The following is a 15,825-nucleotide window of genomic DNA, read 5'->3' as shown; positions in this document are numbered from 1 at the left end:
GCTTCGAGCACCGGCAGCACCGAAGGCTGCTTCGTACAGTCTAGATGCAGTGGTCATGGGGTTTATCTCAGACAGTATATGAGCAGGAGGAGACGATACCAGGCGCTCTCAGCTGTGGATTAGTAAACTCCAGGTGAATGTGAAGATAAACTGACCAACCTAGAAAAGGGAAGCACGCAGTCATGCACCGAGCCAAGGATTTATTCGTCAGGGCATCTCAGAGCGGAAAAATCACAAAGGAGAAAAAACCGTTGACCGGTTTCGACCCACGCTGGGTCATCCTCAGGGCGTGACTGGAAAGAGGAACCCAGACTCCTTTTCATAGTCATGTATATCATTTTAGACATGAAACACCTCATGAAACGTCAGATAAGATAAGATAAGACACAAATGTTATTTACACCCCGCCTGACGAGACCGACCGCGCGTTGAGGGTTTAAATAAAATCTGGTCTAATCGATTTGTGCTCTCGGGGCTTCTGGAGACTGTGATTACAGCTGACGAGCTGAATGGAGCCATTTTATGTTGTTTTGGTAGTTTTTCCGTCTCCAGCTACTTCAGTTGTTCAGCAGAACGCTGCAACTCTGTTTCACTGTGAAGCTCCTGAAATGTTTTGTGGACGACGAGACTTCACCTGACTTTATATCGGCATGGAGGGAGGAGATGATGGGGGTGAACATTTCCTTTAAGTGCGCTAACGGTGAAGTTTAGATTGAGGTATAAAAAAAACAGTTGCTTGCAGCACAGATGTCAGTTGTGTCGAAGCTATTATAGCCCGTAGATGGCGCACATCCACACCGCCGTTGGGCATATGGTGAAGTATTGGTTAATGCGGAGTAAATATAGATTCGGTGAATACTGAGTAAAAAAGAGGGCGAGAGATAATGAGATAATAAGCTGTGGGGAGGAGGCGCCCGCTGAGCTCAGAGATGCTAACATTGGAGATAGTATAAATAGCTGATGGTGGACAGGAAGCCCTCATTAACCGCCGTGTCTGGAGGAGCAGTCAGACATTCCTCGTGATGCTGGAAGAATGCACCTAAAAAAGTTGGTCGGTCGATGCGTGCAGCTGTCAGCCGATTGTATTCAACTTGTAGATCAGCGATGGAAGTAGAGCGGACAAAGATTTGTCCATTAATAGAAAGTAAAGCGACAGAAAGTGAAGCGGCATCTATTTTAATAATCAATTAAACGTTTAAATAACTTAATGATGTCATAAAAACGGCACATCTCTGAGATTTGGTGTGAACAGAACAAGAAATGTGAAGACGATGGAAGGATTCATCGATAAATCAGATATTAGATGAATCGACAGCTCTTTTGATAATCAGTTGATTCTTTTGAGTCATTTTTAAGATTTTCTGATTTCAGCTTGTTCAACGTGAATATTTTCTGGTTTCTTCCCTCATCTGTGACATTTGACGACGTCATCTCGGGCTTTTGGAAACACTGATGGGCATTTTTTCACATTTTATAAAACCAAACAACAAGTAAACTAATCGATTAAATAATTGACTGTGGACATAATCATTAGTTGCAGCCCCATAACCTTCCTTTTTAAGAAAAATCTGCTGCTTTTTTATAATTTTTTATTGTAACGGTCAGTTGCAGCCACAGATTGAAGGCAGAGAAATTTAATGTCACGAGTATTTTGTGCGCTTAATTGTTAAGTTTACTTCACTGTTGTCACGACACATCGAGCTAACTCCAACTGCAACAACCAAATGAATATAATTACTACGTTATAAAGTGTCAAAAGTTCTGAGGAGTGTTGTTACGACCCTCATCATCATCATCATCATCATCATCATCATCATCGCCTCAGCAGCAGCACTGTTGCTTCTCTGTCAGCCTCTGCGCCGGACAGCATTTTGAGCTGCTGCCTTGTTTGTCACGTTAAAAAAATAAAGACCGCAAGGGGAAATTAGGGAAATAAATCAAAACAAACAGACGTCCTCAACGAGGTCAGGATCAAACCTCACTGGTTTGGAGCTTCTCCACTGGGAGGAGGGAGGACGAGGAGTTTATGGGGAGAGTGAGGGAGAGACGGGGAGGAGGGTGAAATTAAATTTGCTGTGCCCTTGGTTTTAATAGATTAAAAGCTTTAGGAATGATTGGATCATTCATTTGAAATGTATGATGTCTTCTTAAAGCCCCCTCCTCCACGCTCTATTGGATTACCTGTGTGTGAGCGAAGAGTCGAGGCTTCATGTGTGTCAGCCAAGCGGCTTTTTGCACAAGCCTCATGCTTATAGATGGACGAGTGGACCAGGTGTTTTACCTGAAAGTCGCACTTGAGTCAAAGTGAAGATATCGAGTTCAAATATTACTGATTAGTACTCAAGATAAAGTCTTAAAGTTAATTGAACTGTGCTCTTTGTCCCTCTTCTTGTCTTGCAGGTACGACATCTGCACCTACAAGAACAAACCCTGTGGTACCTTAGGTGAGTGCTGGAGCAGAGGGAGAGTTAACATGTGTCTTCTTGCCAAATTTATAATTTCATCTGATTCTCTGGTTGAGAATTTCATTCGTCTCCTCTTCTTCCCTCTGGAGAGGTTTTCATTTTCGCCCGACCTTCGACGTGTCCTCAGACAAACCTTATTTAGCGGCGGCGGCGCTCGCCTCGGTCTCCTCCTGTGAGACATAATGAGAAGGATGTTTTCACTTGTGTTATTATAGCTCCTCAGCGACTCCCCCCCCCCCCCACCCTCCTCCTCCACCAAACCTGGACTCGCCGCGGTCGGCTCCGGTTTATAAAAAGCGCTCGCTCTCCTCCGCCTCCAACCCTCAGTTTGTCGAAGGTGTTTACACTTCCACCGAGGCCGAGGGAGAGAGGAGAAGGTGTGTGTGTCGAGGAGAGGAGGAGGAGGAAGAGGAGAAGAAGAGGAGGAGGAGGAAGAAGGGGGGGAAAAGGACAATTACGGGGAGTGTTAGGAGGGAGATAGAGTGGGTGATATGCTGCTTGTGGAGGTATTTGAGGTGGAAAAAGGACAGCAAGCTTCTTCCTCCTCCTCCTCCTCCTCCTCCTCCTCCTCTCTCCTCCACCCGGCCCTCCTCTCCCCATCTTATCTTTGTCGAGGCCCCGCAGGCACCACAGTATATCTTGGAGGTAATATTGTGACTTCAGGGGTGGTTTGACAGATTGACCGCATTCGTCACATTCCCCGGTCGCTTTAATTGCCCCGGCATCTGCTCGGCTTCCTCGTTGTCTCAACCCCCACCCCCTCACCTCACCTCTCCTCCTCCTCCCTCCTCCTCCTCCCTCCTCCTCTTCAGGGGGATCATGCTCCTCGGGGTCAGATCGCTGGCCTTTAGGGTCGCCGAGTAATCACGGGGCTGGAGATAATACACAATCCACCCCGGTGCTAAGAAAACAACTTGTGTGTGTGTTTGCTCTCACTTCACTCACTCTCTCACACACATTCTTAGAGTAATCGTAGAGTAGCCTCCCTCCTTCCTTTCCCTCCCTCTGCTCCTTCTTTCTTCACCTCCAGGCTCCCTCTCTTCCCTGCAGTAATGGCTTCACTGGCCTCCTGATTTGCGAGTCTATTCTTGTTTAGCCTCTTAGTGAAGAGGATACAAAAGCCACGCCGCTTTTAGCAGCGAGCCACAGAGTTCACGCAGACTGAGCAAGAAACTCTGGAGCGGCGCTGACCACCGAAACATGAACGATACGGTTCCTCCGGCGCGTCACGTCTGCCGGTATCAAAGCATCATCCGAAGCTTTCTTTGAGAATTTCTTCAGATCAGTTTAAAGGGTCAGTGCACGCAAATTACAAAGAAAAACACATTTTCTCACTTACATCTCGCTGTATCAAATCAAGCATGAGCCGGGATTTCAGCGTTGATTCCTCTGAAAACTGGTCAATGTTCAGTCCGAACGTTGAAGACGCCTTTTCGCCCTCTTTTCATCCTGGTCTCCCTAAAAACTCGTCACACAGAGTGTTGTGTGCCTCGTCACTTCAAACAGAGATGATTTTTAATTTTTGGGGCTCATCGCTGCTCCTGTCAGGTGTGAAACCACAAGTGAACCCTGATTTATCAATTCAATCCAGACCATGATCTGTTTTTAAAACCTAACCGAGTGTTTTTATTTCCTAAATCTAACCACGTAGTTTTATCACCTTAACTTGGCAGGGTCCGCCACTTATAAACAAAGTAAAACAGTATAAATTGCGTTGTCCTGTTCAGTTTATTCAGTCACAACAGCGACTTCACCTGACTCTCCGTCAGCTCGGGGGGTGAAGAGATGATGACTGAAGCTTCATTTTTTCGGTGAACTGTTCCTTTAATACCTCGGCGAATGAAACAAAACTTCCCACATCCCCCAACACACACACACACACACACACACACACACACACACACACACACACACACCTGCTTTGCGCTGTCATCCGATCCGCTCTGCAGTCACCTGTAGATGTAATCTGTGAAGAATTGCCTCCTGTCTCCCGATCTGACCTGTCAGGCTTCAGGAGAAAAAGAAAAGAAGCTGCGACACCTGGATCGTGGAGGCTTTCTCACTTTGAACACCTTCTCCTCGGCGTTTCTCTCTCCCCGCGTTCTCTGGTTCTGAAATGAGGAAAACATCTACATCTTCTGACAGGTCTTTCTGCCGGGGTACGCCGCCGGCGAGGAGGAGGAGGGGGGGGTGGTTCTTATGTTCCCGCTCTTGGCTCGTGTTCGAGGCGCTCCCTTGTTACATGAATTGAAATGTATAAATCTAAACTCTCGTCTAGACGTTTTCCAGCAGCCTGAAGTTTGTAAGGAATGAAAAATGAAGACGTCTAGCTGGTGATGCTAAAGATCAGATGTGTTGAATCACAATGTTTTATGACCACGACTCCTAAAGAAAGGCTGCATCCTGACCTGTGTGTGTGTGTGTGTGTGTGTGTGTGTGTGTGTGTGTGTGTGTGTGTGTGTGTGTGTGTGTGTCCAGGCTTGGCCTCGGTGGCTGGGATGTGCGAGCCGGAGAGGAGCTGCAGCATCAATGAAGACATCGGACTCGGCTCTGCTTTCACCATCGCGCACGAGATCGGCCACAAGTGAGTTTCTAAGATCCAGATAGTCGATGACATCAGAGAAGGAACATCAGAGTCGTTGTTAAAGATCCTTAACGACACCTTACAGAGCAGAAATACTCGGGATGTAACAGAGTCGACGATTACGTTGATATTAACAACTTAAATATTGATATCGTGAATCTTTTGTTTGATTTTCTATTCGAGAGACAAAACCCTCAGTAAACAAAGTTAAAGATTAATTTTTATAGATATCAAGACAACATCGTTTTCCTGAATCTGTTTCTTTGAACAATAATTTGTGTCTGTTGTGGGTCAGAAAATCAATTAAATTGTGAAAATTGTTTAAAACTCTGCACACTGGAGCTGAAGAAGTGAAGAAAAAATAAGAAAAAACAAAACAGGTGGCGAGGAGCTTAAAACACATACAAGGGATTTAATTAAAGGAGCATTATGTAGTTTTGGAGAAGAGATTCAAACTGAGAATTTTAATATTTATAATATCAATGAGGTAATAATACAAACTGTTTGCATCAGTGAATAAACAAGCTGCTCTCAGAGGAGAAACACAAGCACTGTTTGAAACTAGAAAGGTGGCAGGGTCCGCCACAAATTTCCCTAAACTACATAGTGCATCTTTAAATGAACTTATCTGCCCTGTGGAGCCTGTCAGTCGCTTCATAACAAATATTTCTAGTTTATTAGTGTATTAATGATTTTCGGTCGTGGGCGTGGCTAAATGACTCGCTAGCGCCCCCTAAAATTCACCCCTCTGGGACTATTTTCACCTACGTGTCTCTTGGTGCTGTGATCTAAACCCAACAGGAAGTCATCCATTTTGAATGTAGTTCTCTTTTTTTGGGGTGATTTACACATGTTGGACTTCAACAAACTCCTCCTGCAGCTCTTCTTTAATCTTGTATTTAAAAAAAGCTTGTGGGGGAATAAAGCCATAAAAGGCTTAAGTTCAAGTGACATCTCAAATTATTTGTGTTAAAGTCAAAGTTGAGCTCTTTTTGGTTTTGTCTAAAGTCGAACTCCTTCGAACAAACGAGTTTCCTCCTTCTGCCTCTCAAACCCTTTTATCATTTCCCGACCGCGCGCTCTAATAATCGCTCTTAAACAAACATTTCTTGCTGCTCGAGTCCTCCAGACCTGTGTGCAGCCCCCTTTTCCCCCTTGCAGACGTCTCGAGCTGTATCTCCACATATTTCCTCATGCAAATGTCAGCGTCCACATACCTCTGGCTCTTTCTTCCTGAATATAAAGCAAAATAATGATGATGTATTAGTCTACGTATCCCTCTCGAGAGAGTTCAGCAAGATGGCGATTTCCTTTATTATGTCTCGTGTCTGCTTCTGTTGTGGGGCAGTTGTAAAAATAGTCTCTGCTTCTAGAGGATGTATAAAAAAAACACACACTGCAGCGAGGTTTCAACCGGCCTGATTTATTTCCAGAGGAGGGTAAAATGTCATAAACGCCAGCCTTAGAAAAACAGGTTCAGGCTGTGCGATGTGGTCGGGTTTGTTATATACATTAGAGCTGATTTGTGCTCCTGGACTGTGGGGAGAAGTGGGCTTTGACATCCTGCCGTAACATGAGCTTTTCTCTCAAATGATATCCAGACAGATAAGGTTTTTTTTTTTAAGAAATAAATTGTTAAAAATGATTTATCTTCAGCCTGAAATAAATTCTTGAGGAGCTTTAGCAGCAGAGGTCGGGAGCTGTGTGGGTCTCCCTCGTCCTCGTGACTCTGCCTCACGGCCTGCTCAGACCTGCAGGCGGTGATTGACAGGCAGGCATCAGAGTGGTGATTAGGACTTTTTTCATTCCTGCCGAGCTCCAGACAGGGTTTGACCCTCGACCCCTGGCTCTCCTCCACACAGCTGTTTCAGAGCCGCAGAGCTCAATCTTTAACAGCCACGGAGGGAAACATCCTCCAGCCAGCAACCTGGACCGTCCACTGTCGACCCACCTGAGCTGTGTCTTTAGACACCACAGGTGAACGGGGTCAAAGTTTACACTCACAGCTATCACCATGAAACTTCATCAGGTGATTCATTTAAAACATGTTCTGAAATGTTATTTTCAAATTCGAAAATGAGACATTGAATAAAAAAAATGCACTTATTTGCATGTTTACACTTACACTTACATTGCATGGAAGTTGGACAAACTAATGCCGTTGTTAGAGCGATGATGGCTAATACTGATGTTAGCCTGCTGAAGAAGCTAACATAGATGTTAGCTTGTTGGAGAAGCCAACACTGATGTTAGTCTGTGGCAAAGCTAATACTGTTAGCCTGTTAAAGGCTAATACTAATGTTAGTCTGTTGGAGACGCTAACACTGATGTTAGCCTGCTGGAGAAGCTAACATAGATGCTAGCCTGTTGGCTATTACAGAACATGTATCCAGTTACTTATATACAAATAAACACGTATGATATCGTTTGAATTTGCGTGTGGGAAACTGTAACCAGCCGCAAAATGATGGTGATAAAAATACAGTCTTCACATCAGACGGTCGACATCAGGGAAACACTGTCCGTCCACTCTGACTGCGTCAGCACCAAGCATCAATGTTATAAACACAGAGTCCAGAGTTGCTTCTCCCACAGAAGTTAAGAGCGTTAACAGAAGAAAGGTCACTTTGAGACCAGTGGTTACTCATGATCTTCATACTCAGCTGCTTTAATTATATTTTCTTTTTTTTTTGTGTGTGTGTTTCAGTTTTGGGATGAACCACGATGGGATTGGGAATTCCTGCGGTACCAAAGGCCACGAGACAGCCAAACTGATGGCGGCTCACATAACAGCCAACACCAACCCTTTCTCCTGGTCTGCCTGCAGCAAAGACTACATCACCAGCTTTCTCGAGTAAGTGGATGATGGTTGTGTTCGCTGTGGGGCGGTCTGAGTGTGTTTGGATTTGGCTGCGTGTGTGTGCAGTAGAGAAAAAGGTGCATGCCTGTTTTCCTGCTCGCTTGCAGCCGCCTCGCTTTACAACCCGCTGCCACCGGCTGGCCGTTGTGGTGACCCGCTAGGCTGTCTTATATGCAACTCCTTCCCCACTTATTCACATCCATTTCATCACCGAGCCTCCTGCCAGACCTCCTTGTGGCTGTGTATGATAACTGGGTGCCTTCCACCCTTGCATCCCTGCACCACAAGGCGGGTGATGTTAGAGCTCATGTGGTGCTCGGTGGTGATGTGTCGGCCAGCTGCCTTCAACCACTGCTCCGCTGTTATGTGGATCAGTCAGAGAAGACAAAAACTTGAGGAGCACAAATAAACTGAAGAGTAAAGCGGTGACGTGAGGCAGAATGAGGGATTGCTGGCCGAGTCCTGCCAGCCTGGCATGGCACAAAACTGAAGAAACGACGCTGTGCGCTCTGATTTGGTAGAGTGATCATGACAGGACTGTACAAACTAAGAGCTACTACCCTGATCCCTGCAGTTCATGGGTACACTGAGCTGAATCTGCTCTAAATGAGCAGCTTTACTTTGAATTGTACAGCTCACCTCAAGTGAAAACAGTTAAATTTGTCACTTTTGGAGTCACAATAATGAGAACATCCAGTATATCGAGCAGATTGAGCTAACGGGTGGAGCTCTAGCTGTTGTCTTCTTGTAGGGAAGCTTAAATCGATGAGAAGCTAACACTGATGTTAGCCTGTTGGAAAAGCTTACAGTGATGTTAGCCTGTTGGAAAAGCTTACAGTGATGTTAGCCTGCTGGAGAAGCTAACACTGACAGAAGGCAGACCTCTCTAACAGCTGATATCTCCAAAACTCTGCAACTCACACCAAAACAATGTAGACAGATAAGAAGCACCACAGGTGGGCGGAATAATCTGTATTTGTGATTTTGGGGTGAACTGTCCCTTTAAGCTTAGAGGGGATTGCAAACATCTCAATTTGAGACCCAAAGACAGTTTTCCTTAATCCACCATCCCTGTGGAGGCTCTTTCTCTCTACAGTTCAGCTTCATCGCCCGTCATTAAGACCTGAGTGCTGCTTAAATCCGAATATACGCGCTCGTGTTAGAGTATCGGTTGCAAGTGTGCGCTGTGTCTTTGTGTGCGTCTGTTTGTGTATTCATGTTTGGTTCGCGAGGCCCTCCAAGAAAGCCGATAATAGCGGACCGTGGTTGTCAGATGATGTTTCCGTCTGAAAGCTGTTAGAAGAGGGTTGGTGAACAGCGCTTGTGACAGAGATGACAGTATTATGTGCCAGCTTCCAACTGGGGCACAAAGAGCTGCTTCTCTGCTGCCTCCGTCGGGCTCCTGTCCATTTCTGGCTCGAGTGTCAGAGAGTGACCGAAGCTCACACAGAAGAGACGACGTTTCTCTGCTTGTTTTCTACGCAGAATCAAATATTGCTCAGACTGTATTTGCATCGGTCTGTTGCATGAGTTTTTTTCTCTTTTCATTTTGGTTTTATTGCCTTCAGCTTTTATGTTTTCTTACAAAAGGGTTCTGTCTGTAAACTCCAATTATCCTCCCTTTCTCTCCCTCAATCAGAGTTTTGGAGATCACACATGCTTCCCCAAGCCAAGTAAACAACTTTGGCTGTGGTGTTGGCCTAGATTCACCGTCGTGCTAAAGCAATATGTGGTGCTTTGTTTGGGGTTTTTTTTTTTTTTTTAGGAATGGTTTATGAATGCACTCACAGTTCAGTCATAGTTTATTCTCCCAAGTCTGCATGTTATAATGTTTTATGGCAGCCAGTTTGGGTTTGTTAAACTCTGAGACAGCTATTAAATGTGACGTTAGGCTTGTGTGACTTATGATAATCGTGAGGTTAGTCTGATTTAATCGTGCTGCTGTCTCAACACAGTTCGGATCCGATCAGCATGGTTGATATCTACACGAATTTCTGGTGTCAGAGTTCAGGGATCGCTGATGTTCTCGCTTATTAGAAGATATTTCCGCTCAGCATAATGAAATTTGGCTGAATCCACCGGACAGGAAGCCTTTTGCGAACATGTCAAATAATAGCCTCTATGTTTAAACTTTGACTATTTTGTCTCTCTCCAAACCAATAAATACTGAGGCTTGCCCTCGGTGCACAGGGAGTCTGGGGCCCTCAGAGACTAGTTTGTCTCTCGCTCTCCATGATGAGAGGGTCCTCCGAGGAGCAAGAGCCAAGAAGCAGGATTATTCCTTTCAGTAACTGAGAGCAGGAGATGAAGAGGGGAAGAAAGACAAGAGAAAGAGGGAAGAGAGGGGGGAAGAGGAAGAAAGGAGCCGAACATTTAAGTTCCCCTTAAAAATATGTTTTCTTATTTGCTACCCTGAGATGAAAACACACAGCATGTATTTCATGTCTTGTTTTGTTGAATACTGTTGTTATGTTTGGACTGTGCGGCTCTCCATCGTGTAACAATTAAAATTTATGTTGTTGTTAAATTTTTCTGGAAAAACAAGTTTTTCAACACGAAAAAATTGACTTTAAAGGATAAGTACCGTTTTTTACAACCTGGACCTTATTTCTGGCAAAATATATGGTCATTTACTCACCCAGATAACTTTGGTGTCATTCGGCGTCGTTCGGACGAAATTAGATCCAGTGTAGCGGCGATATATCCATATAATGGGAGAGACGGGGCAGCGACACACAGCCTCTATATAACACATTATCTGCCACGAAACTAGTTAATTTCATCAATATTTTGTTACGATATGCTAGCGCTATTAGCCTCTGAGTCCGGGCTTGTCCGTTATCAACATCCGGGGTCAAACTAGCAGCAGCAGCTACAGGTAAACAAGGCGCGCTGTCGCGGGTGCGCGCGCAGCTCAGAGACGACATCTTCCAGGTCAGAGGTAGTAGATCAGCCTACAGACCCCGGATGTTGACAATAGACGAGCCCGGACTCAGAGGCTAATAGCGCTAGCATTTCATAACAAAATATTGATGAAATGAACTAGTTTCGTGGCAGATAATGCGTTATATAGAGGCTGTGTGTCGATGCCCCGTTACTCCCATTATATGGATATATCGCCGCTACACTGGATCTCATTTCGTCCGAACGACGCCGAATGACACCAAAGTTATCTGGGTGAGTAAATGACCATATCTTTTGCCAGAAATAAGGTCCAGGTTGTAAAAAACGGTACTTATCCTTTAAATCACTGAGAATGAGGAACAGGCTGAAGTATTTATGAATCCATAAATCAGGAAACAGACGAGACAATTGTGTCTTTTCATTAAAGCAACATTCTGTAGAAATTGGCTTTCTGAGCTAATTGTTGCCCCCCACAGTTTCTGCCTGCAACACCACTGTTGTTCATCCAAATCCCGAGTCTGTAACAGTTTGTCAGACGTAATGTAGGTGCTGACTACAAACAAAAACTCATTGCGTCATCACAATATGTGTTTAAAACTTGTGTGTTGAAGTAAACATGTATGTAATGCTGTGATGCTACCCTCTCACTGAAGTTACATAGTGCAGAAACATGTGACAGAGACACAATTCATCCATTACAAGACACTGCTGAGGTAAAAAGGTTACACAATGTTGTTTTAAAAGAGGAAGCGCGTACGCATGAGGTGCAGCAGCTTTACTCCATTGATTATTGATATCTCCCGACACGCCGACAGGATCGGTCAGAATCTAATGTTGATGAATGTTCTGTGTTCATCTAAACATCATAAAGGTCAAACAAAGTTCAGATGTGTACAGTAAAATTGTTTGGAGTAAAGCAGCTGTCCTCCTGATAAATCCCGAGCTCCATCAGAGCTGTCCAAAAAATATTTATTTCAGAAGATAAAGTTAATTCTCTTTTCTCTGGAGAGTTTCTTCTGTCATGTTGAGTTTATAACTACAGCTTTTGTCAGTTCTGCTGCTTAAATGTGCTGCAATATTTGCTGCAGTGGCTTTAATGTGTACATGGAGGTGTGTAACATGACTGAAAGTGTGTCGTGAACCCGCCTGTGTAGGCACATCTTACTATCTGAACAATGCAGCCTTTAAATAGCAAGAAATATACTGCCCCTTTGACTTTAGACCAGCTTTGAGGGTTTTCCAAAAGTCACAGTATTCCAGCGAGCTTTTAGATATTAACGACACTAGCAAAGGAACGCAGTCAATAGAATAAACTCAGCAGGAACATCAGATAGGTTGGACCATCGTGTTTAGCAGTATATCCTCAAACGTCACAGTTCTGGTTGAAAACGACAACAGAAATAAACAAGTTTGCTGATGTAACATATCTCTGCAGTGCAAATCAACCGCCATTGGTCTGACAGGAAGTGTTGTTAGCAGTGAGCTGCAGAAATACTCCCTGGAGTTCAAGTAGAGTTTCAAGGACATTATCTAAGAAGTATCTCTGAACATTTAACACTGCGAGCGCCACAAATGAATATCCTCACACCTTCATTGTGTTGAGGTATAAGCAGATAAACTCGGAGACAATATCTTAAAACCTGGACACCAAAATATGAGTATTAATGTTCTCTTAGATTCTCTTTAGTCTTTGTTCTCTCCCGTCTCCTGGACAGTCTACTTCTACAGTATTGCCGTCACCAGGCCCACTTCTCTTTTTGAGGGATGGACGGCACGTTGCAGCTGCAGCAGCTGGAAAGAAATCAGTTTATAGTAAATAGTTGCAGTAATATTTTGCCTTGAGAGAAACCTCCGACTCAGGGAGACACACACATTTTTTTCCGTGAGCGTCGGACGCACCAACAAAAGAAACCGTGAGCTCCTCGGCTGAAGTATTTTTATTTTTTAGCTACTACAATACAACAAAGCTGCGTGTGTGTGTGTGTGTTTTCCTGTGAGTTCATTGTGAGCGCACATATTTCTAACTGACGAAACAGACTAAACATAATCCTGGACATATGACCCATAGCTCACTCCAGACTTCGCTCTTCCTTCCCTGCTCTGTTATTTTATTGGCTCCTCTGTGGACTCAGTGTGAGCGGTGACATACACAACAGCCATATAATCAGAGAGGGCTGCTCTCTTAAGACGGGCAGATCGGCCCTCGTTGCCTCTGGTGAAATGTCTCCTCTTTGTGCTTCAACCCTCCCTCTGATGAGGAGGTGTTGATGTGTGATATCAACATTAACTACATGTCATTTGAGATCTTTGACAAGCTTCCTACAGCCGTCGTGTGGTGGTTAAATTAAACGTGTGAAACAACAGAAGCTCTTAAAGAGAAGAGGCGGTGGAGAAGGTGGTGGGGGGGCTTTAATCATCCAATCTTGGCATTTTCTGACTCTGCCATCAGCCGAGTGTAGAAAGGTTTCTTTGTGTAAGAAACAATCCTATTGTAGGTTTGTTTTTTTGACAGCTCAGGTCGGGGGACGTGTCTGGACAATGAACCTCTGAAACGAGACTTCCTGTACCCAACAGTGGCCCCGGGGCAGGTGTACGATGCAGACGAGCAGTGTCGCTTCCAGTACGGAGCCTCCTCACGCCAGTGCAAGTATGGGGTAAGAAACCAGCATCTCTTCCTCTCACTTGTCCTCAAACTGACGCCTGTTGTATGTTTTAATTTTAATCACATTTTCAGATGGAAACATGGGGCGGTGAAATCAGAGACATCTCGCGGTAGCTTCACTGAAACACTCACACATGACTGGACTTAGAAAGGAGAGTAGATAGGAAAGATATCGTCCAATGGATAAAGGATCGGTCGATTGACAGCAAGTTAATCTGCAGCTATAATAATAATTGATTTGACATTTCCTGTTGGTTCACCTCATTTCTTTATCGAACACACAGTGTTGTAAAAAGTACCCAGAAGTCAACTTCACAGATATTGTGTGAAAATATTACTTTGGATAAAATTAAAGTCACCCACGCGAAAAGTATAAAAGTATTAAAAGAATATTATACATATATTTACATGTATGTACAGTACATATGGGTCAACTGTTTTATTGGTGTGGCAAATTATTGAATCCGATTTCTCAGATTATCGAAAACTTTTTGTTTTTCTCATTTGATGACCAATGAAACTTAAAATAATGTTTTACTTTGGCTCTAATTTTTATTTGTCCTGTTTATTTCTTAGGGACGGTGCATACTAATCAACATTACTGTAAAACTGCCAGAAATAACCAATAACCTAGTTTTTAATCTTTAGTCCCTGGTCAGGTGTGAAGTTGGTAACCTAAAATCAAGAAAAAAACTAAGTTATCAGATAAATAGAGTAAAAAGTAGAAATGTTTGCCTCCAACATGTAGTGCAGTGGAAGTACAAAGTAGCAGGAAATGGAAATACTCGAGTGAAGTACAAGTACCTCATAACTGATATTGACTTTAAAGACCTCAGAAAGATCTTCAGTGACTGATAATGAAACTCTCTTTGTTTTAATGACTGAATAAAAAAACTGACCTTAAAGGACAACACAACTTATACTGTTTTACTTTGTTTATATGTGGCGGACCCTGCCGCCTTTCTAGTTTCAAAAAGTGTTCTGGGACCTTATTTTCCTCTGAGAGCAGCTTGTTTATTCATTTATGGAACAAAGTTTGTATTATTACCTCATTAATATTGTAAATATTAAAATTCTGAGTATGAATTTCTTCTCAAACTACACAGTGCCCCTCTAAATGAGAACAAATATTAGCTGCAGCCCTTGAAATCGTAGAAGACACTCCTGACTTCTGATCTTTCCCTCAAAATATTCAGTTGCTACCAAAAGTAATTCGTATGATTAAGAAGTGTAGGTAAGTTATACTAGCAGCATTTTCTTTTCTGTTCAGCTCTGTTTCCTACATGTTTAATGACGGGTGTTGACGTACAGTTACAGCGTCTTCACTCCTCGTTGGGATAATCACAGTTTTCTTGAAGTTTATATTTCCTCGTTGAGATTAAAGCGGCGTAAACGTGCGAGGAGGAAGATAATTGTTTTATTATCGTCTGACAGCTAGAGCTCCTTCAGAGGTGTCTGTCCTCACGTCGCCGTATTCATCTCTTTAATCTCTAAACTTCCCGGACAAAGAGATGAAGGATTGAAGTCAACGCTCCCCTCATCTGTTTTTTTTTTTTTAAGTCTGTAATGATAATGATCCCCCCCCCAGCCGGAGTAATGAGAAAACCTCAGCACATAAAGTGACACAGGCAGTGAAAGACGAGGGAACAAAAAAATCCTCAAAGATTTAACGAACAATAACGTGATATTGTTTAGCATTACGTAAATATTTGGTAAAAAGAGAGGACGGAGATTAGCTGAGATCATAGAGTTATTTCATTTCATTGAAAGAAATATCTGACAGCGGATTATAACAGGCCCCAAATCAAGCCCTGTTATTTTGGCTCCTAAGCTCATAATTGTGGTTTCAGATCAGCATGAAAGACGCACATTTATGAGCGCAGTGGATTCCAGCGCTGATCCAACGGAGCTAGATTGGAGTTTCTCATCTGACAATCAGATCTATTTCATGCAGCCATCTGTGAAAGAGATGCCCTGTGCGACTGCTTTACAGGACAGACGTGACCACAGAAATGGATAAAAGGTCGAATGAATGAAGAGTCTGGTTTCTGAAGCCATAACTTATTGAACTTTTCCACATTTGGACGAATCCTTTTTCTTTTTTTTTTTTTTCTGCTGCTGAAGAAAACAGAAAAAAGACGTGATGGGAGAGGAAGTCCAGCCCGAAACACTTTCAGTTGATTCTCTTATATCACAATAAATCATGTCAAACGCTCATATTGTAGCTTTAATATGTCACTGGTCAAACAGACTGTAAGATAAGGAAATTATATTTTAGATTTTTCTACGGACATACAGACACACTGTCCCTCTAGCTTAAGTTAGCTCTGTCATCAATACGTTGGTTTTA

General features: G+C 43.5%; 1 protein-coding gene across 2 annotated transcripts in view; it reads left to right on the top strand.

The window, feature by feature from the left end:
- adamts6 (ADAM metallopeptidase with thrombospondin type 1 motif, 6) overlaps nt 1–15,825 on the top strand; it is a 66,115-nt gene that overhangs the window by 16,908 nt on the left and 33,382 nt on the right. For both annotated transcript variants that reach the window (XM_084383994.1, XM_084383993.1), the window contains 4 exons: nt 2,401–2,444; nt 4,944–5,049; nt 7,757–7,903; nt 13,326–13,467. In XM_084383994.1, coding sequence (XP_084240120.1) covers nt 2,401–2,444; nt 4,944–5,049; nt 7,757–7,903; nt 13,326–13,467 — 439 coding nt within the window. The remainder of the gene's footprint in view (nt 1–2,400; nt 2,445–4,943; nt 5,050–7,756; nt 7,904–13,325; nt 13,468–15,825) is intronic.

This window comes from Pagrus pagrus (genome assembly GCF_965226575.1).
Source record: "Pagrus pagrus genome assembly, chromosome: 19".
NCBI lineage: Eukaryota > Metazoa > Chordata > Actinopteri > Spariformes > Sparidae > Pagrus > Pagrus pagrus.
The sequence above is the reverse complement of the archived record's forward strand: the minus strand, read 5'-3'. Positions and strand labels throughout refer to the sequence as shown.